Here is a 23,885-nt window from a genome sequence, read left to right on the forward strand (position 1 = left end):
CTCGTACTTGGCGGCAGACACTATTTTCTAGACATCTTTACGCACTCACTGCGAGCTCAGAAATGAGAAGAGCGACGTGATGCTAACTGGGGTTATACTAGAGACACTACCCAACACATGTGTGCAAAGCTTTATCGGATTTTCATAGTCGTTTCCATTTCGCGACCGATCGGAGCTTACTTTCTGAACGCCCCTCGTACTTCGCAACCGCTGGTCAGCGCAACTTACTGTCAGTAGCACCTGGCTGTAACCTGGGTGCTCAGAAATATCGCACCAAAGTTAACGTTTTCCTGCCTTAAACGGTGGTACCACTACTACACCATTATCAACACCATACTGAGTTTCAACGAAGTCGAGTAATAGGGCTACAGAAAGGTTTGTTTTCCATCTGCGATACTGCAGAAGGTTGGTTGGTTGGTTTTGGGGAAGGAGACCAGACAGCGAGGTCATCGGTCTCATCGGATTAGGGCGGGACGGGGAAGGAAGTCGGCCGTGCCCTTTGGAAGGAACCATCCCGGCATTTGCCTGGAGCGATTTAGGGAAATCACGGAAAACCTAAATCAGGATGGCCGGCCGCGGGATTGAACCGTCGTCCTCCCGAATGCGAGTCCAGTGTCTAACCACTGCGCCACCTCGCTCGGTACTGCAGAAGGACTTGACAGGAATGTAGCCACTGTAATGACTGCTAGCAGCAGTGGTCATAGGAACATACGGTCGCAGAAAGACCAGGCTCTGGGCAGCCAATTGGCACTTCCGAGAGGGAAAACTATGGTGCGCGGTTTATCACTTTATCACAGCAGCCATTTAAGCAGCAGTTGGCACCACAGTGGCATAACGAACAGTTTCTAATCGGTTACTTCAAGGGCAGCTCTGAGAAAGATGGCCTGTAACACACATTCCTCTCTTCCCAAACCACTGCCATTTGCGACTTGAGTGGCGTCAAGCTAGAGCTCATTGGAGGGGCGGGTGGAGGTCAGTTTTATTCTCTGATAAGCTGGGTCTGCCTCAGTGCAAGTGGGGAAACGGTGGTTAGAAAGAGGCCAATTTAAGGCCAGCAACCAACCTGTCTGTATACTTGACACACTGGGCCTTCATCTGGAGTTATGGTCAGGGGTGCGATTTTTTATGGCAGCAGGAGCATTCTCGTGGCTATCCCACACACACTGACTGCAAATTTGTAGGTCAGTCTGGTGAACGACCTGTTGTGCTGCCACTCATGAACAGCATTCCAGGGGATGTTCTCCAACAGCATAACCTTCACATACATACCGCTGTTATAACCCAACAAGCTCTACAGCGATTCGACATGTTGCCTTGGTCTCCTCAATCACCAGATCAGTCTCCAGTCGAATGAACATGGGACATAATCGGACGACAACTCCAGGGTCATGCACAAGCAGCACTAACTGTCCCGAGCGATCTAAGGCACTGCAGTCATCGACTGTGCGGCTGGTCCCAGCGGAGGTTCGAGTCCTCCCTCAGGCATGGGTGTGTGTGTTTGTCCTTTGGATAATGTGGGTTATGTAGTGTGTAAGCTTAGGGACTGATGACCTTAGCAGTTAAGTCTCATAAGATTTCACACACATTTAAACATTTTTGAACTAACTGTCGCTCTACAGACTGACAGAGTGCTACAGGCATGGACGTCCATCTGACAAAGCGACATTCTGCATTTGTGCAACACAATGCATGCACGTCTGCATGCTTGCATTCAACATTCGGGTTGTTACACTGGATATTAATGTACCAGCATGTCACATTTCCAATGGCTTTTCTCGCGCTGTCACTTGCAATGTTAATCACTTAAATATGTTACCTTAACAAATGTATTCCATTACTTTACATCAACATTTCTTGGTGTTGCTATATTTCTTTTTTGCGTTAGCATATGTCAGTGGGATGTTCCTTTTTCTCTCGGGTCGTTTAGCGATGTTCTATGGTACTACGGCGCGGCATTTCAATGTGCTCCAGGACTGCTGGCATTAACCCGTTAATAAACAAGAAACTTTCACATGATAGAGCACAGTCTTGAACGAACTGTCACAGAAGTCCACATAATAGTGGACTGACGTACTAGGACATGCATTGATATAATGAAATACTGCATTGATAATAGAGTAATAAAACACGGAAGAAAAGGACGACTAATTGCTGTGCTCTATCATTTGAAAGTCATATCACAGTCGTTGGGTGCATCCGCATTCTTAATGGAATGATAAACTAAAAATTAATTTTGTATGTCTATTTTTTCGTGATGAAAACTAAAACTTTTTATGAGTACCCCTCGCATAGCCGATTGTTTCTTCCTTGTTTCGTTAAATTTCGTGCAGTGAAGGGCATCTGCGTATCCATCACTCCACCAACTCCGAGATACCAAACATAAGAAATCTGCCACGTCTGGAAAGTTTGGTAAGACAGAATCAATGTCATACATATGCACATCGGTGTTCACAAGAGCTGGTACCTATTTGTGACCGCTAATTGGCAGACATCGGCAATATTTGGCACGTTGGACCCAAACAATCTTGACACTAACTTTTGCTCTGCATAAGGCAACTCTGTCATCTGGGGAAACGGTGGTAATTTTTAGCTGTTCGCTGTACACAAGGAATGTTGAAAACCAACCCATTCACGTTAATTCACCATCTGTCCTGGACCAATGCGCTTACATAATATTAAGTGAGAAAAAATGAGAAGGTACTTACGTTGACCCATTTGTGATGTTTGCGAAAACGACCTAGTTCTTCTCTGCAATCCCGCCACAAACCAAACGTATCATCCACGTACCGGAACCCACGAACACAGACCGTCATCTACACCGGTATTGGAAGCACAACAAAAACGAGGCATCATAAAAACTTCTCAACAAAACAATGCTCAAGAATAGTTATTCGTTCGATGAGGTGGAAAGAAAGTTAAGACCACCTCGTAGAAATCATAGCGATGCTGAAGCGCCGGTGAAATCGAAAGCTTCCCTGTCTTTCACTAAGGACGTTGCTGACCGCGTAGGAAAAATCTTAAAAAAGTGGAACATTACAGTAATCTACAAACACACCCGGAAGGTACAATATAAACTGAAATCGGCCAAGGATTCTCATCAACCGCTAGAAAAAAAGGAATTTACGCGATTCACTGTAGCTGTGGACAGATACATGTAGATACTACAAAAGATCGGCCAAAAACGACTAGAAGAGCAAAGAGCAACTGCAGAAGAGACGAGATTAACAGGCCAGCTTTGCGGAACTTTCTTTCCGGCCACGAGACCATCACATTCATTTTGATTAGACTCAAGTGCTGACAGTCACAAGAGGATACTCTGAAAGGCTATATACAGAGAGGCCACAGAGATTGCAAAACACCCTATGAATTTCAGTAGGAAGAAAGTGGACGTGGAATTGAATAACATCCGGATTTCGGTGCTAAAGATGTATTCCAGTCTTCCAATGGGGTGATGAGCAACGGCGGACGGCGACAGTCGGCAACGGCCAATTGCGGTTGGGCATTCAAAACCTGTGCCGTCACGCCACTGCGCGGAAGCACGCAGCAGCGGAATTTTGCTGCTGTCAGTAGCGATCCAGTGTGTCATTCGGACATTCAAAAAAGCTACGATCCTCCCTGAGACAGTCCCCGACAAATGGGGACAAAACGTTGCGCTTCAGTGTGGATCCATTTGATCATCGGAAAAGAGCCCGGCACATTTTATTAAATGTGATCTGTCTTTTGCTTGATTTGGAATGTCTTAGTTGTAGTTATGTAACTCACAGTCAAGTGACCACACGAACTGTTCACTCACATGGACAAATCTGCTTTGATTCATTATCCTCTAGATCAAGGTTTCGCAAACTGTGTTCTGCGGGAATTAGATTTTCCGCGGGAAATAAATAACTGCACCACCGAAAGTTATTATCAATAACATTATGGCGATCAGTTTTCGACATTTTAAAGAGAGTATTTTTTAATTTATGTAGACCTTTTTATTACTAGTTATTTAAATTTGAAGTAATCACTGATTAAAGCAAGTATTTCTCATATTTGATAAAGAAAATGTTATTAACCTTCAACGTAAACTAAGTGCTCGGTAAAAGTGCCGGTATTCTCAAAATGTTCCTCAAGAGAAAAAGTTTCTTAATCCCTGCTCTACAGAATGCTACCAAAATAAATTGTTAAATAAATCAAATTTTACTCTATTACTTACGTTATCCATTATCTGAAGAACTTACACGGCGGTCAGATATACAGCTTCTGTGTTGTGCGAAATATGAGTTTTGTTAAAATTCTTGTGAGACGCTGATTTAGTTTCTTTGAACGCTGGTCTGTCAGAAATCGCGCGATTTAAGAAGAGACGCAACTCTAAAAGAAACTCAGCAAAAAAGACTACCTTATTTAATTCTCCGTGGCTTGAGAATTACACGGCCTTACACTCGCAAACAACAGAAAATTAAAAAAAAATGCTGTGAGAAAGTCACGTTAATACATGTCAAGGTCAGACGTCGTCTCTGCTAGACTGAGAACACCATAAGAATTACATCTGAGATAAAGATAATGAAGAAGGAAGACGCATTTTTCAGGACCAGGCAGCTACCTAGGCATTGTACAGAGCATAAGCTCTTTATGGAAAAGGATGACGAAAGACCACCGTCATGATCTATAACCAAGCAATAATCGCAGTATATGTTTCAGCTGATATGCGAAAACGGCATAAAACAACTGCGGATGAGACGAAAGGAGTCTGAATCCTATTTATACCAGTCACAAGTGGGTTTCGTGTTTCCACATTGTGTTGTACCACACTGAACTTCCACAACTCTCTTTTTTTTCATCAGTCTTTTGTCTTAAAGAGTCAGTCCATTATCAACCACTGAGCCTCTTCATATTAAAGTAGGGGTTACATACAACGTTTCAATTTCTTTTTCGGAGTATATGTTCCAAACTCCGTCTTCCTCTACGACTCCCAGAGGGAAGAAAAGTCATCAGTAAATATTACTACAGATACTACTTAAATCTGAATTTGAATCCAACTCATGGATGTATATTTTACTTCCTTCGTTGCTTGTTCTCGGTCTTTCGTTTTTATCGTCCCTTCTTTGTTTTACACCTACTGTCCTTGCTCCCCAAACCCTTAATCATCGCCATTAACGTATCGCATTTTATCCGGTATTTTCTATAGCTTGCACATCCTTCTTGAGAATTTCGAACGTCGTGGACCATTTTATACCGTCGAATGTTTTTTTCTTCCAGATCGACAAATTCTATAATAATTTATCGTAAGACTTTCTTCCATTGTCAACAGAAACGTCAGGGCAACCTCTCTGATGCCTTTAGGTTTTCCAAAGCCAAGCTGCTCATCACCTAAGATATTCAGTTTTGTTTTCCATTCTTCTTTATATTGCTCTCTTCAGCACCTTTGATGCGTGAGCTGTTATGCTGACTGTGTGGTTGTTCTAGGACTCATCGACTATAGCTAACTTCAGAAATGTGCGGATGATATTTTTCAGGAAGGGTACTGGTACGTCTGCAGTTAAGAAATATTAAGAACCAACTACGAATATCAGTTCCACCAATGATTTTAGACTTTCTGAAGGACAGTTATCAATCTCTGCTATATTATCTGATCACAACAAGTCTTCCAAAACATTGTTGAACTCTGAATCTAATACAAGTTCCCATATGTTTTTCACATCGACTCCCATGTCTTACTCTATTACTTCATCAGACTGGTCCTCTCTCTTGTTGAGAGGATTTCCTCCTCCACGCTAAATGTTGAAGCATTTGCTTTAAATTTACCGAAACTTATTTTCACTTTTCAAGACGTTCATTCTGTCCTTGGGAGAAGCAGATCTTTTTCGATTTGTTGAAATATTTTCTGCTGCTATTTCCATGCATTTCCTATTTATTACATTCCTTAGTTACTTATACGTTTTCTTCTCCAAGTCTTTATACTCCCTTATTTAGTCGAAGATTTCTTCTGTTAGCCAATGTTAGTTGCAGTATCTTCCTTTTACATGTATTCGTCTGCGCATCCCCTGTCATTGCCCTTTATAGAGAGGTCTGTTGGTCTTCAACTGAAATACACCTTGTGGTATTCATTATAGAAATTCGTCAGTACTTTGGTGACCTACATTCTACCTGACGATTCTACTAAAATTCAACCTCCTTTAAACTGTGGTACGAGGCTATACCTGCTACTGGGTACACTTTACACTGAGATGACAAAATTGTATGGGATAGCGATATGCACATATACCAATTACGGTATTATTGCGTACACAAGTTATAAAAGAGCATTGTTTTGGTGGAGCTGGAGCTGGAGCTAGAAGCATGAGACGTTCCATTTAGAAAATCGTTAGGGACTTCAATATTCTAAGATCCAGTGTCAAGAGTGTGCTGAGAATACCAAATTTCAGGAATTACCTGTCATCAAGAATGATGCAGCGGCCGACGGCCTTCACTTAACGACCGAGAGCAGCGGCTTTTGGACAGAGTTGTCAGTGCTATCAGACAAACAAGACGGCGAAAAATAACCACCGAATTCAATGTGAGAAGTGCGACGAACATATCCGCTAGGACAGTGGCACGAAATTTGGCGTTATTGGGCGACGCTTTTGCTAACAGCACGACATCGCCCGCAATGCCTCTCTTGGGCTCGTGACCATATCGGCTGGTCTCTAGACGACTGGAAAACCGTGGCCTGGTCAGAAGAGTCCCGATTTAAATAGGTAAAAGCTGATTGTAAGGGTTCAAGTGTGGCGCAGACCCCACGAAGCCACGGATCCAAGTGGTCAATAAGAGACTTTGCAAGCTTGTGGCGGCTCCATAATGGTGTGGGCTGTGTTTACATGGAAATATTGGGACCTCTGGCCCAAATGAACCGATCATTAGCTATAAATGGTTATATTCTCCTACTTGGAGACCATTTTCAGCCATCCACGGACTTCATTTTTCCAAACAACGACCTCACGTTAACAGACCACAGTTGTACGCGATTGCTATGAAGAACATTCTGGACATTTCGAGCGAATGATTTGGCTATCATAATTGCCCGACATGAATCTTGTGAAACATTTATGGAACATAATGGAGAGTACATTTCGTGCACAATATCCTGTAGCGCCAAGATTTTTGCAATTGTATGCGCTATGAAGGCAGTGTGGCTCAATATTTCCGCAGGGGACTTCCAACGACTTGTTGAGGACATACTGTGTCGGGTTCCTCCACTACGTCAAGCAAAAGGAGGTTTGACACGATATTAGGAGGTATTCCATTGTTTTTTTTTCACCTTATTATGTAATTCAATATCTGATTTCAAAATCTCTGCCTGTCCATGATATAATTCATGTGGTATCTCCCCGAGTCTCAAAGCGTCCTATTGCAATTTTTGAACAGTGTATTCGATATAACCAGCTGAGGTTAATTGTGGAGGTTTCTTGGCCTTTCTCCTCTCTCATTCTTAATGCCGAGTCCATATTCGCCCGTAAAACGTATTCAGTTCCTTTCCCTGCCCTAGCTCTCCGATCAGCCATTACTATTATATTATCATTTTTATTTACATACTGTTACCTTTCCAATGCCCTAATAGGTATTTCCTATCTCTTCATGTTCTGTTTTTTTATGATGTCGGCGTATATACCCGCATTATTACTGTTTGCGTTGGTTAGCTGCCGATAACGATAAGAACAATCCTGTTACTGCATTATTCGAAATAACTGACTCTCTGCCCTCCCATCCTATTCATAACGAATCCTACTCCCATTGCAGCATTTCCCCTGCCGATGAAAAGCTTTCGGGTTTCTATCCCGGAATCAGTATGAAAGTACCGCGGTATTTTAATGTTGCCCTTTTCCTGGAAACCTGAGAGCTTCTCATTGATAATTTAGTACGCTGAGACAGACTACATTCACACACATTCCATCTGCTGTTGATATTAACTTAAATTCATCTTTCATTTAAATGACAACCACTATATGTACACTGTCCCTTTGCGTATAGACGGCCGTGGTGGCAGAGCGGTTGTAGGCGCTTCAGTCCGCAACCGCGCTGCTGCTACGGTCGCAGGTTCGAATCCTGCCTCGGGCACGGATGTGTGTGATGTCCTTATGTTAGTTAGGTTTAAGTAGTTCTAAGTTATAGGGGACTGATCACCTCAGATGTTAAGTTCCATAGTGCTCAGAGCCATTTGAACCTTTTGAATCTTTGCGTATCGCTTCTCAGGTTTTATAAATTTCCTATGGCCCGACCTGTAGAAGGGTACCCTTGCACCGAATAATGTTCTACTCTTGTATAGCTCCCCTGTAGGCAGTTCTCTCCCAGAGACCTGAATGGAGGACTAACTAAGAATCATTTGCCCATGGAGAGATCATCATGACACTTTCCCGACTATACAGGCCACATATAACTATGACCCTGTGTTTTATTAATGTAGTGGTTTCCATTGCCTTCCAAATCCTCATTCTGTGGATCATTTCCGGCTCTTCCGCCTTTTGGGGGCAGGTTTCTCCCAAATGGGAACAGATTGCCCTGAAACTCTTTCTGCTCTTCCGTCGTCCTTGACAAGGTCATTGGTAGAATGAAGAGGTCTTCGGCCGCCATTAATGACGATTTTTACTGAAAGGTTAATCAGAGGCTGGACTTGTAACCGAGGACGTTTTGGATTACTAGTCAGAGATACTGCCCCCAAACCACAGCCTAAATTGAAGTGTTACAAAATCAGATCAGAAGAGAGCCTTCTAGACACGGTAAAAAATTTAAACATTTTGTGTAGGCGGAGTGGAACAGCCTTTAGGGAGGTTAAAAAGTGCTTTATAAAATAAACTACTATACTACTCTTTTTTTATTGAAGAGAATCGATCTCGGTCCAGTATCAGACCATTCCGTCACTATTATTAACTGTTTGTGCGTAACATTTATGTCCTGACAACAACAAAGACGACTGTTGGGCCCTGTTATCATGTTTTGAGTTCTTTGTTAAAACAGTGCACACAACATTTTCTGACATTGCCAGGATATAAACGTTATACACACACAGTTATTAATAGTAATACAAGTTGCAATTGGTATTTCAACTGTGAGAATGCATAACTAAGTTGCTTTTGAGACCCGAAGATGGTCTGATATTGGACCGAAATCGGCTTTCCCCAATAAAAAATAGTAATACAGCTCTATGTTTTATAATGGAAAATGATTTTATTCTCAGATTACGCAATTCTCTCATTTAATTCAAGGCAGGAAATCTTCTGAATATGCTGCAAAATAGAAGATCCGACCACATTTTGTACAAATGATAAAAAGTGTGTAGCTCATAGCTTTCTCATCAAAGGGTTTTCCGTAACAAAGCTATTATGAAAGCAGCAATCCAGCGTTCTCCACACCTGCACAGATGGACCTGTTCCACACCAACGGTTCCTACGGTCATCAACGAATATAAGATCTGAAGATGAATCTCTTAGTAGATCGAAACTTGTCAGCGAAAAACAAAAATAAACAACTTTAATGCGATCACGACTATGTGTACTGAAATAAACAACCAATTTTCTACATTTATATTGACTGTACCGGTCACTCAAGGCAGTAGAACCAGAATAAAAAAATTACTCTTATCAGATTAAAAAAATTATATCGTGTGTCTATTGAATGAATGTGGTGAAGGACGTCGTCCCTCTATTGTAAGACTGTTAGTGCAAGTAATATTTTTGTTCTGCACGTGAGGACGATGATTCAGATCAACGCAAGAAACAATCTTTTGTGCGTCCTCCTTTTGAAGTTGTATTCAAGGCAGTATTGCCTCACAATCAGAATGTGCATTTCTCTTTGGTTTATAATGACAAAACATAGTCTACTGCTACTACTACTACTTCTACTACTACTACCATTACCGCTGTCATCGCGGACGTATGTCATGTAACCGCTGTCTAGTGACCTTGCTCACGGAAACGAGTTTCCGCGTTGAACCGGTCTTTGTGACTGACCTATCAGGTGGGGCAGATGAGGTTGTGCCAGCAGCCAGCTGCGTAAGCTCGATACAGCCTGTCGAATGTCTTGCTCAGTCGTTCCCACTTTTTGCCGAACAAGCGCCTTTTGTTCCTCCGTCGGAAGTTTGAATTCGATTGCGGTAGCCATACTTCCTGAAGTAAACTTTCTGTAACACAAAAGAATGACACCTCAGATACAATTTATCTGTCGCATATTACAGTCTAGGTCGTAATGCTACACGCGAAGGAAACGCGACAGATTAACTGGCGGTGGTGCCTTGTGTTGCATGTTTTAGTATCGCAATTCGTGTACAATGCAACCATACAATGTAACCATCAAAACTGGATGGTGATGTGGATTTTCATTTGCTACAATGTTACAGTGTTTCAGGTGTCCTCTGTAAGATAAGTGACTTAAACAGATAGAGGGTCTAAACAAATACATACGTAAATTCACGCCATTATCGAGTACAGTGCCAAAAGTAGGAATATGCAGATAGTAAGATATGAAATAAAAATAGTACTGTGCAGCATAATATTCGCTTAACATCATATAAATGATAGAAAATAATGACTTGTAGGAATGCAGTACATTATCGTGCAAGGACATCTTATTCAGGAAAATCAACCCAAAACAGGTAAACACGAGACTAACACATGCCATTAACATGTAACTACGAAAGTAATGTCAAGGAATGTAGACTCTAGAAGACCTGACACATTAAAATGCAAATGATACAAGCTTACAAGCATTACATCTTATCGAACCGTACAGTATGTGGTTTCTTTTGGGTGTGGCCCTCTGAAACATCATCGTAGCATTTACTTGTAAACATCGCATCGTTAATAACATGAAGGGCACATATACGAGGGCCGTTCAGAAAGTAACCTCCGGTTGATTTAAAAAAAATACACCAAGTTAAATAAAAATATTTTAATATATACATCTTACAACTACATCTTTGCACTATTTTTCTACATAGTCTCCATAGCGATTGAGGCACTTATCGTATCTCTTCACAAGCTTTGAAATTCCTTCTGCATAAAAATCACCCGCTTGTGCCTGGAGCCAGCCTGTGACCGCATCTTTGATAATTCTTCGTCGTCATCAAACCGCTGTGACCCGAGCCATTTCTTCAAATGCATGAAGAGGTGATAATCACTTGGCGCCAGGTCTGGGCTGTAAGGTGGATGGTTGATAACGTCGCACTTGAAGGACTCAAGAAGGGCCGTTGTTCTGCGAGCAGAGTGAGGACGGGCGTTATCGTGCAAAAAAACGATACCGGAAGTCAGCATACCACGGCGTTTGTTCTGTATAGCCCGTCGTAACTTTTTTATTGTTTCACAGTACACGTCTTGATTAATGGTCGTACCACGTTCCATGAATTCAACCAACAACACCCGTTTGGCATCCCAAAACACCGTTGCCATCAGTTTTCTGGCAGAAAAATCTTGCGAGGCTTTTCTTGGTTTGGTAGGCGAATTTGAATGTGGCCACATCTTTGATTGTTCTTTTGTCTCAGGGTTCACGTACTTAATCCGGGTTTCGTCACCGGTCACGATTCTGTTTAACAATGGTTCTCCTTCGTCCTCATAACGTGACAGAAATTCTAATGCAGAGGCCATTCTTTGAGTTTTGTGGTGGTCGGTAAGAATTTTGGGCACCCATCGTGCACAGAACTTACGGTAACCCAATCTTGCTGTCACTATCTCGTACAAGAGAGTCTTAGAAATCTGTGGAAAACCAGTAGACAACTCCGACATTGAGAAACGTCGATTTTCACGAACTTTTGCATCAACTGTCTGAACGAGTTCGTCAGTCACCAATGATGGTCTACCACTCCTCTCTTCATCATGAACGTTTTCTCGTCCACTTTTAAATAAACGTACCCATTCACGGACAACTCCTTCACTCATAACTCTTGGTCCGTACACGGCACAAAGCTCACGATGAATAGCTGCTGCAGAATATCCTTTGGCTGTAAAAAACCTTATGACAGCACGCACTTCACATTTGGCGGGTTTTTTTATTGCAGCACACATTTCAAACTGCCACAAAAACTAAACTAGCGCAGGTACGACGTTCACTCGACCACGGCTTGATGCCGACTGACCTGTTGAGTGCGTGAACGCACAGATGGCGTCGCTACTCCCCCCACAACCCGCACTGTGACCAATCGGAGGTTACTTTCTGAACCGCCCTCGTATTATGAACAATAAAGGAAACAAATTCTGTAAGGAACACACGAAAAAAAGTACAAAATTATTAGATGGTCGCATAACAATAGCTACTCCCGTTCCTCTCCCCACCTCCTCTCCCACTAGCATCCCTTCCCCCATTCCCGTTCTTTCAGTTCTGTTGTTATATTTAGTACTCTTTACATTATTATGGAGTTTACTATATCGTCGTGTATGATTCTTTGGATTTTGTATTTTATTTCGCCACCACCACCACCAGCTGGCACCGTGCCTTGTTCACAATGTGCGTCCATGACTTTGTGAGGTCCGCGCCCTTCTCGAACCCCAGCTCTTACCCGCTGATATTGGGATTCATCTGAACAGGCCACAGTTTTACAGTCGTCTAGGGCCCAATCAATATGGTCACGAGCCAAGAGAGTCGTTGCAGGTGATATCGTCGTGTTAGCAAAGACGCGTCGGTCGTCCGTTACCAGAGCCCATTAACTCCAAATTTCGCCACATTGTTCCCACGGACACGTTCGTCGTACGCCCCACATTCATTTCTGCGGTTATTCCATGCACTGTTGATTATCTATTAGCACTGACCACTATGCGAAACGCTGCTGCTCTCGGTCGTTAAGAGAAGCCGTCAGCCTCTGCGCTGTCCATGGTGAGAGGTGATGCCTGATATTTGATATTCTCGGCACATTCCTCACGCAGAGGATTTCCGAATATTGAATTCCTTAACGATTTCCGAAATGTAATTTATGATGCTTCTAGTTCTACAATTAGGTCGGAAACCTTCTCATATGAATCAGCTGAATACACATGACAGCTTAGCCAATGCACGGTCCTCTTATACGTTGTGTACGTGATGCTACCACCATTTTTATAAGGGCATATCGCTGCCCTACGACTTTTATCACCTCAGTGTATCTGTGATCGTTCTACATTTTAATGTGTCAAGTCGTCTTGAGTTTACGTTCCTTGACATCACTTTCATAGTTACACCTTAAAGGCATTTGCTAGTCTATTGTTTACCTGCACTGAGGTCATTTTCCCATATATGGTATGCTTGTACGATAATATGCTGCGTTCCTACAAAGATGTTAATTTTGCACCATTTACGTGATGTTAAGCAAATGTGTTGAACTGTGTAAATCTCATCCAGCCAGTACTCCGCAGAATTGCGTCAATGGTCTAAGAATTAAGTTCATCTCTCGTAACTGTATATTAGCTTACTTCAAAAGTTTTACTTTATGGATTGTTATCTGCACTGTACTCGATAATTACGTGAAATAATATGTCACCCTGCACAGTACACAGCAAATTACGTTAATGGTCTAAGTGCATATCTCTTAACTTTACACCGACTTCCACCTAATACATCGTAATTTTTTTGATCTTTTTACTTCATGTGTTACTGTTTTCGTATTCTTACTTTTAGCGTTGTACTCGATAATGGTACGAAAGCTCAAATATTGTACACAGGAAATATACAGAAGTACTGAAATGGAAGTGTATTCCTTCAAGAAATATTGTATGACTATTGCTCAGCGGCATCGGAAACTTTTTAATACAGCTCTCTCTGGAACTGTTGATAACAGAATAGAAACTAAAATAATATATCACGATACTCTGTCTGTATGGATGACCCATACACCATGGAAAAATGTCTAAACTCCCCAGCTAGTATCAGTAACTTAGGCAGAAGGTCAAACACTGACTAAAACGTATTGTATATTAGTAACTAAAATTGAAGACTGATCCCTCTATTGCGCAATCTAAATTTGTTTCCATTTAATGTAGAATACACATAGACAGAAAACATTTGTGGGTATTCTTGGCAATGAAAGGACCCTTGCGTCATAAAGAAGACAAGTTAGCAGAAATTAATGGCATAGCCAACAGATGATTTACAATTATACAAAGAAACTATTACATATAGAATACAACGAAATTATACCAGGTGCTCAAGATCAATACATAGTCAATCTTACGCGTGTTGCAATAAGACGCGACCCTCTAAACGTTTGGGTACAGAAACAAAAATATTGAAATGTGTTCTAATCAACTTCCATTCATGTCGAAATTTCGTGGTATTAATTATAAGGACGTCACAACTGTGCATCTAGCCTAAGACTCTACAGATATACTAACCCAACGAATACGTTACGTCAGCTGTCAGATCATTGAAGAAGTGGTACACACCGTATCGGGAAACATCTTTTAGTCGCAGGTTCGAATCCTGCCTCGGGCATGGATGTGTGTGATGTCCTTAGGTTAGTTAGGTTTAAGTAGTTCTAAGTTCTAGGGGACTAATGACCACAGCAGTTGAGTCCCATAGTGCTCAGAGCCATTTGAACCATTTGAGCCAAACATCTTTTACGTTTCTTGCTGGATGCGCACACGCAGTGTCAAGTTTAAATCCAAGACGATGGAGGAACTGTCGCAGTTTGTCGGCAATTATTGCAAGCGCCCTTACGATACCAGTCGATGAGGTAATGGAACAAATTCAAAACTGCAGGAATTTCGGGTTGTACAACATCTGCAGCAGGTGCTGTGTCGAATTTTCGGACGAGCTAAAATCTTTCTCAACGATAGTTTTCTGTACATATCGAATTTGATCGTAACAGACCACAGAACACATATTTAGAGGTGTTTAGTGGAAAATATTGTACACAGGAAATATACAGAAGTAGTGAAATGGAATTATATTCCTTCAAGAAATAACTAATACCATATGTATCCAATACAGAAAATATGAGGTAACAGTTAAAACAATAGGATAAGCTGATTTAACTTTTAAACGGTACTTTTTTAAACCTCGTTTTTGTAAGACTAAGCCTAGGAAATATGATTGATTTTTCGAGTTCGCCATTCTTCCTGACTTTTCCAGTGTTGTGAGTGAAATGTTAATTATGATCTCGAATTTTGAAGGAGTTTCCTTTCTTCTGAGTTTGAAGAAAGTTTGCCGGATTTGTAAGTCCAGGAAAGATATTTAGGAACTATTATGAAAGGAGGAACTATATCTTCCCTGTGAACATTTCGGTCGACATGACACCCAATCGTGTTTCTCTAAAATTTGAATACGTTACTACGTAAGTAACGACGTATGAACTGATATGAGCTGTAATGAAGCGGCTATCAGTATTGCATAGAATAAAGGTATAGAAACGTGTAGATCCAGTCATTATACTGTACCTCTCTCAGATTTAAGTCAGCTGATAGGTATACCTGCTTAAAGAAATTCCTCAAACTAAGGAATAACCTCCAGAGGACATCATGTTTCCAAGCAGAGAAGGAATTACCATATTTCATCAAAATGCAAGGGGTATTCGAGATACAGTTAATGAACTGCTTATAGATGTTGACTGAAATTATTGGTATAGCGGAGCACCACTTAAATAATTTGACAATTCAGAGCCTTCCATTACCAGGATACAGATTAGCTGGCTGTTTTTCAAGGAGTTCCTTGCGGAGTGGAGGAGTGGCCACTTACGTAAAAACGTATTCCATTTGAGTCGATAGACGTATCACGGCACTGAACTGAACAAATATTTGAATGTTGTGCAGGGGCAGCTGAATTTAGTGAAACCAAACTTATAACTGTGGTTGTTTATAGGTCCGATTACTCTGACTTCAGAGCATTTCTCCTCAAACTAGAGAGGGTTCTGGATTCACTTTATAGGAAGTACGAGAAATTAGTTATATGTGGTGACTTCAATACTAATTTTGTGTATGATTGTGCAAGAAAAGGGATGTTGGCAGATCTCCTAAATTAATATGATCTGATGCGGATTGTGTTTCTTCTAATTAGGGTACAGGGGAACAGTAGCACAGCCGTAGATAGTATTTTATTCATTCTTCATTAGTAGATGGGCATTCTATTAGCAAAAGGGTGAATTACCCTTCGGGCCATGATGCACAAATTTTAACACAAAAGACTTTTGTACCCAAGCAAATGTCACATATAATTAGAAACTATGTAGGAAAGTCAATCCAACGCCAATACAGAGTTTTCTAAACATCACCAAGGAACAATAGTGGCTTGATGTTTATAGTGCCAATAACATTGATGACAAATATAATGCTTTCCTTAGCACATTTCTCATGCTCTATGAGAGTTTCTTTTAATTAAAACATTCGAAACGGGGTACTACCTGTAAAAGGCAACCTGGCTGGCTGGCTAGTGGGATAAGGATATTATGCACAACGAAGCGGGAATCATATAAAAATGTTAGAAGTGGTCACAATCAAGCTACAGTATCCCTTTACATACAGGACTATAATGTGCTTAAAAATGTTATTGGAAAGGCATAGAGTATGTGGTACGCAAATAGAACAGCCAATACACAGGATAAAATTAGAACCATATCGTCAGTTGTGAAGGAAGTGTCAGGTCAGCAGCACAAGGTAGCCGATATCAAGTAAGTTCGTGGTAAAAATATTTTTGTTACTGATAAATCACATATATTTTCTGAGCATTGCCCGTGAATTAAATAAAAATCTATTTTCTACAAGGAATCAAATAACTCTCTAGGCAAGTGCCTTTCCGAGATTGATGTCTGAAATACTTCTCTGTGATACAGACAAGTGGGAGATTGACACAATAATTAAATCACTGAAGACTAAGGATGCTAATGTATATGATGGAGTACCTATCATAATATCAAAGTACTGTGCTGCACATGTTAGCCCTGTATTTAGGTATATTTGTAACTTTTCCTTTCGGAATGGTCAGTTTCCTGAACTATAAAAGTACTCAGTAGTAAAGCGGCTCTATAAAAAGGGAGAAAGGGATCATTAGGACAATTTTATACCTATTTCTATGCCATTAGTGTTTGCTAATGTTATTGACAAGGATGTGTATTTAAGGATAATTGATCGTTTTGGATCACACAATTTGCTATCAAATATACAGTTCGGCTTTGGAAGTGCTTTACAACTGAAAATGCTATAGGCCCTATTCTCTGCGAGCTTCTGGATGGATTAAACGAAATATTTCCCACGCGAGGCATTTTTTTTAATAACTAAGCCATTTGATTGTTTTGATCACAAAATATTGCTCCAGAAGTTGGACCATTACGGAATACGGGGAGTAGCTCAAATTGGTTCTCCTATTACTTTAGCAACATACAGTAAAAGGTCAGTATTGACAGTGTTGAGAATAGTTGTGATGTGTGGTCTGAGTGAGGTACGGTCAAATGGGGGGAGGGGGGGGGGGCGCCCCATGGATCAGTTTTGGGACCACTTCTGTCCCTTATTTGTGTAAATGATATGCCCTCTAGTATTACGGGTAACTCTAAAATATTTCTGTTTGCTGATGACACTAGCTTGGTAGTAAAGGATGTTGTGTGTAACACTGGCTCGGTTTCAAATAATGCAGTTCATGACATAAGTTCATGGCTTCTAGAAAACAAACCAACATTAAATCACATTAAGACTCACTTTTTACAGTTCCAAACACACAATTCCACAAAACCCGACGTTTTAAGTTCACAGTATGGGCATCTGATTAGTGAAACTCAACAGTTAATATTTCTAGATGTTCAGATAGATAGTAAACTGTCGTGGAAAGCCCGGGTTCAGGATCTTGTTGAAAGACTTTATGCTGCCATGTTTACTATTCGAACGGTATCCGAAGTGAGTGATCGTTCGACATGAACATTAGTCTACTTTGCTTATCTTCATTCGCTTATGTCCTATGGTATTATATTTTGGGGTAACTCATCCCATTCTAAGAGGATATTTTGGTCTCAGAAACGGGTGGTTCGGGCAATAAATGGTGTAAGTTTGCGAAATTCTTGTCAACCCCTGTTCACTAGTCTGGTTATTTTGAAATTGGCCTCTCAATATATATGTACTTCAGTGTCATTTCTTGTTACCAGTATCAGCTTGTGCCCAAGAACAAGCAGCTTTCACTCGTGTTAATACTCGGCAGAAATCAAATCTGCATTTTGATCGCATTTCCTTAACTCTTGTGCAGAAAGGTGTGCAGTATACTGCTGCATCCATTTTCAATAAGCTACCACAAAAATTCAAAAATATTAACAGTAATCCACACACTTTTAAACCGAAACAAGAATTTCCTCATGGGTCACTCCTTCTATTCTGTCGAGAAGTTTCTTGAAAAATTAAGCTGATTCTTATGTTGTACTGTTGATTGCGTTTACTTAAACTTACAGCTTGGCGTATTTGGTTCATAAACAGTTTTTATCTGTTATTACTTTTATGTTGTAAATTCATGTACTGACACGTTCCATGACCTTGGGGATTTGCTCTTCAATGACGTGTAAATAAACAAATTCTCTCAATTAACTGGTATACAGTTTCATGTTACCCGAAAATTTCAGGTTATTAGAATATGCTGCTCTTGTCGTCGAATACGACACTGATTGTCAGAAAGACTTACTGCTAAATGACGATATTTGTCATTGAAACTAAGGACTAGAATCTGAGACTAAGAATTATTTAGACGGTGGCGACCAACGCTTTGACGAGGTTTAGCACTGCTCGACTGTTTCAGTCAGGTCCTTAGGCCCTGTAACGTTACAGCGGCATAGACAGGGAACTAAAAGATTCTAGGATAGTTTAGTGAAGTCAGACCAAAAGTGAATGATTGCCAGAAGTGCAGAGTAAAACGAAGGAGAAATAGAGTTAAAATCAAGATGTATGTCTTTTGCTACGGAGGAAGTGAAGAAGGAGAAAATTGAGGTGTGGGTTTTATCGAAAACAAGACAATTAAACTCAGTATTACAGATATTTAATTATTGTCAGAACATTGATACCTGTTTTAAAAGAAACAAAATATATTTATGAAAATCATTCTAGACTTTGCATTAACGTGCTCACTGTGTAATGAGATAGAGGAAGACCACTAAGAACAATTACAGACTTAGAAGCGACCATACCCGATGTTACCAAGAATCCACAGGAGCTTCTTGCGAAAATAGAACAACAGTTTAAGAACGATTCATTAGTGGAAAACTTGTGTGACAACTGAAATGTGAGGTAACTCTCTAGAGAGACGAAAACAATATTTATGTCAAATGTAAATTGGACGGTAAGGCCCAAAGGGAACTAAAACTAATACTAATTACATTTTACAAAACGATGAAGAAATTGTAGAAAATGTGCCTATTCAGATGCACTTTAGGATTCCTATTGATCACCGACAACAAGCCAACCGTTCCCGTCAGATCACCGAAGTTAAGCGCTGTCGTAGTTAGTTAGTACTTGGATTGGGTACCGTCGTAGTATGAGCGCTTTGCTGGAAAGTGGGCTGAACTCAGCCGTTGTGAGGCCAATTGAAGAGCTAGCTTTCTGAGAACACGAAAACTGACAACTTCTGAGGGAGCAGTGTGCTGACTACATCCTCCTCCATATCCGCATTCAGTGATGGTTATCGGTTCAGTATGACACGGCGGTCGGTCGGTATCGTTGGGCCTACAGAGGCCCGTTCGGATGGAGAGAGTTTATAGATAACAAAGCTAGAAATAAACTTATCAGTCATCACGAAAAAACTCGGCAGAGACGTAGGTTTACTTGATAGTAGGGAAGTACGTCTAACTACACAATGCAACACGTACAAAATTAGTTTTGAAAGACAAAGGGCGCATCTGATATATATATCAGTTCGCGGTGTCTGTGCAGGTTCTACATGTCAGAGTGACGAGGAGAGACTCAGAGGTTTGGCATCACTGGTACAAAAGTACCTTTTAGGTTAATCCTTAAATCCTACGATGTGCTGCAGGCCTATGTTATTGACTGCTAGTTTTCACTATTTGGGAACGAATCGTCAGTGCAGACACCGTCTTCTATATTGTTTCTATTAGTACGCCGAAAATGCTTACAGTTTTCGATATACGTATCAGTTTCAATTAATGATGCTCTAACAAATTTTTTAAAGTTCACTGGGTAATCACTAATATCTTTTTGGCATCGTAGACGAAAAACGTCACAGCCTTCTTAGTGTGGTGCTGCATTCCCTGTTGTCAGTTTCAGCGTCCCATTGAGCACTTAACAACTAGTTCATATACAAAAGCAACATGTAGTACTCAGTCAGCGTAACAAAATTTGAATAGACTACGTTCGGAATCAACTAAAATCGTATGAGTTTTCAATTTCATATGGTTTCACAACTAACTCAAAATAGAAAAACAACAACTGGCCGCCAAGGACTGTCGCTATACAAAGATAAGCATGCGCAAACACTTACCGTCAGAGAATGGTCCTCAGCTGTCTTACTGCTCCGCACGCGGCGACGGACCTAGAGCTACTGCAGAAAACCTGCTGAACCGGTTTTATGGCAGGAACCGCGAAAATGTTGCACAAGCGGTTCACCCTGGAATACACGTAACTTGTTTAACCGCTGTTAGATGATAACAAATGATACAGGTATTCACGGAGCCAGGGTGCTCAGGAATGAATAGACGCCATCATCTTGGTTGACAGGCTACAGTTAAACAGAAGAAATCAAATCAGTTCATTGATGACAAAATCTTAGAAATCTGGTATTCTAAATTAAGGACTAAGTGCATATAACGTGAAACATGAAGATAAATATATTGAATTCTACAAGAAACAATGGAATCAGAGGAAATAGATTCAGAGACAAAGATGCCAGAAGAAACTTCATTTGACGTAACTGAAATCGGAACTTAATAAGCAATCTGGAAGATTTAGAAAACAGAAAAGCTGCACAGAAAAAAAAAATCGTTCAAATGCCTCTGAACACTATGGGACTAAACATCTGAGGTCATCACTCCCCTGGAACTTAGAACTACTTAAACCTAACTAACCTAAGGACATCACACACATCCGTGCCCGAGGCAGGATTCGAACCTGCGACCGTAGCAGTCGCACGGTTCCAGACTGTAGCGCCTAGAGCTTCTCGGCCTCTCCGGCCGACGCTGCACAGAAAACATCGTCACTAGAGAACTGCTGAATTATACGCATTGCATAGTGGCAGAGGGTTTCGGCAGATTTATAAATGCAAGCTTAAAAGCATCTCCTCTATCTCATAGTAATGGTAAACGTTTTGCACTCCCTGTATAAAAAAAAATAAATGTAATAAGACTGAATTAAAATAAAAAATGTCGTGTGACTAGGATCTCCCGTCGGGTAGACCGTTCTCCTGGTGCGAATCTCTCGAGCTGACGCCACTCCGGCGACTTGCGCATCGATGGGAATGAGATGATGATGTTCAGGACAACACAACATCAGTCCCTGAGCGGAGAAAATCTCCGACCCAGCCGGGAATCGAACCCGGGCCCTTAGGATTGACATTCTGTCTCACTGACAACTCAGCTACCGGGGGCGGACATAAGACTCAATTCATAACTATAATGGGACTGATAGGTAATTCCTAGTTAGCTACAATTTCTGTAGAAATATAGGAGGTGAATGGTACGTAAGATAACTGAAACCATCATAACAGAATAATAAACTCGAGTCAAAGAAGGAGTTGTATAATCATTGCACCACCACGTGGACAAGTGGTACAAAAAGACGCTGTACATATCAGAGAAGCTGATTTAATTCGTAGGTTAAATGAATTATCCGACTCTGTTAAGAGATCTAAACCTGTGAACGCACTGCAGACAAGGTGATCCGCACAACGTTTTGTACAAATGATTAAAAAAAATGTAGTACAAAGGATCCGCATATCTATTACCGATATTACAGAAAAATTGCTAATTTGGGCGAGGTACACATAATTTTGGGTTCTATTTAACACGCCTGGAAATGATATTCTAATGGAATCTACTTTAAATAACAGAAAATCAGGCAGTTTATCACTACGCATGCAGAATATGCTTGGCGCCGAAGATAATCCTCAGCGCCCTGCGATGAAACGTCAAAGACGTCAGCAAAATATAGCTCACGAATTTCTGACTATAATATAACTCTTGAATGAAGTTGTGATATTATTATTGGATTTCAGACATTTTGCATATGAGAAAAGGATAGCCACCGAGCTGTAGTTTGTAATGAAACTAAGCATGACAACGCGAGAGTAAGAAACGAAATCTGTTCATAACGTGCGCCTATACCAAGACGCGCGGCCAGCGTTTAAAAGGTACTTTTAAACACTATGACTCGCTGGGCGCAGATATTTAAAATCATTGCCGCAGCGCTTGATAGCAAGAAGCTGCGAAACAGAAGAAAGAACAATTTATCATTTGTTAGGAAAATTCTAGAATCTTTATAGTTAGTTGTACTTCTGGTCGCCGATATGTTGACATGTACTTCATTACCTTTGATGTTTGGTTGCCGACTTGTTAAGACGTGTTGTGTAGTAGCGGTACAAGTTATATTTCATTTAGTGTGATAAACCACGTTATCACCAAAAAAAAAAACGCTTTTGTAAACTTTGTGACGATAAAAAATACTTACGCGCACGCCAGGACATTTAATTTTTACAAAATATCACACATACAAATGCAGCGATTGTTGGACTGCTCCATGTATGAGAAAAACATAAAAAATGTAAGTTTTGTATTCACTGTAAATTTTTTAAAGTTTATAGTTTAACGCCTTTGTTCTTTGAGAATTTATATTGATGCTTCACTGTACAGAAAATCTATGCTTATTCTTTTCTTTAAATTAACCACAAATAATGTTTATGTTTAAATGAACTTTGTTACAGGTTCGCTCTTTATCGCGGTGTCTCGATTGTATTTGGGAGACCATTAATGTGTTCAATTTCCGATCTGACAATTTTTTTTACAAAATGTCATTGTTTTGCTTTCATTTCCATTTTTTTATTTATTATTCAAATAGGTCCCTTAGGTAATTTCATTGAAGAGTCTGACTGCGTGAAAGCAATTCGGGTTAAGAGGTCATTTGAGAAACTATTTTCGCGCAATCAATCTGTACGTCTCCTGAACACAATCGAGAACCGACGCATCGGCGATCATTAATTGATTTTTCTCTCTTTCCAAGTCGTAGCAAAAAACGGCCAAGGAGAACTGCCGTGAGTACGCAATCTAGTGTTAAAGGGTGCATTTTTTATCTTGTCGGCAAACATTGCCATAAATTATCATCATCAATGTTATATTTGGTTAAATGAGAAAAGAAAAAACCTTTTAACGCTAGATGTGGCGCCCGAACAGGAACTCGACTAAAAAACTAATTTGTTCTTTTTGTTTTCATGCTACCATCTGGAGAAAATTGGAAGCCAAAACCAGTGATAAAAAAAAAGGACGCATATGCAGAAAATCGCAGTAAGAATCCACAACAGCAATAAATAGCAGCGCGCTAGACAACTAATGTGAGTACGATTTTTCATTACGTTTGAAGGTTTGCGTACCGAGCATTCAGTCGGCTCGTGGCATTCACTCTCTACGCTTTTTTCCTTTTCCTCAAGCAATTTAATTTCCAAATTTCAGTTTCCTTTTGCTATTAGATCCGCCTCTATCACATCATTTCGCTTACAATAGTTAGAAATAGTTAGTAAGAATTTCTATTGTTGTGCATTTTAGTGAATCACAATGGCCGCTATCTGTGCCAGTTTCAGTGCTCTGTAAGTGTTTTTCATTTATTTTATCACTCCCGTTGCCATATTGGCATTTTCGTGTGTCAGAGTTTCAAATGTTTATAACGCGCAAGCAATATCTGAGAAATCAGGACGCGAAATCCTTGACGCACCTGACAAGTGAAAATCATAATTAAAAAGAATTATCTTTTCTAGCTCGTGCAGTGTAACTACTTTAAATTTACGATGGCTGATGAGCA

At 40.5% G+C, this 23,885-nt stretch overlaps 1 protein-coding gene across 4 annotated transcripts in view; it reads right to left on the reverse strand.

Annotated features, from left to right (window-relative positions):
• LOC126259838 (retinol-binding protein pinta-like) overlaps positions 1–20,506 on the reverse strand; it is a 66,789-nt gene extending 46,283 nt beyond the window's left edge. For 2 of the 4 annotated variants that reach the window (XM_049956894.1, XM_049956892.1), the window contains exons 1-2: positions 20,365–20,503; positions 9,963–10,132 (exon numbers count right to left, since the gene is read on the reverse strand). In XM_049956894.1, the coding sequence (XP_049812851.1) occupies positions 9,963–10,113 (151 nt within the window). In that variant the 5' untranslated portion in view covers positions 10,114–10,132; positions 20,365–20,503. Of the gene's footprint in view, positions 1–9,962; positions 10,133–20,071; positions 20,126–20,364 lie in introns of those variants that run through there. The other 2 variants (XM_049956893.1, XM_049956895.1) reach the window with 2 other exon arrangements.
• Positions 20,507–23,885: the final 3,379 nt, after the last annotated feature.

This window comes from Schistocerca nitens, chromosome 5 (genome assembly GCF_023898315.1).
Source record: "Schistocerca nitens isolate TAMUIC-IGC-003100 chromosome 5, iqSchNite1.1, whole genome shotgun sequence".
Taxonomy (NCBI): Eukaryota; Metazoa; Arthropoda; class Insecta; order Orthoptera; family Acrididae; genus Schistocerca; species Schistocerca nitens.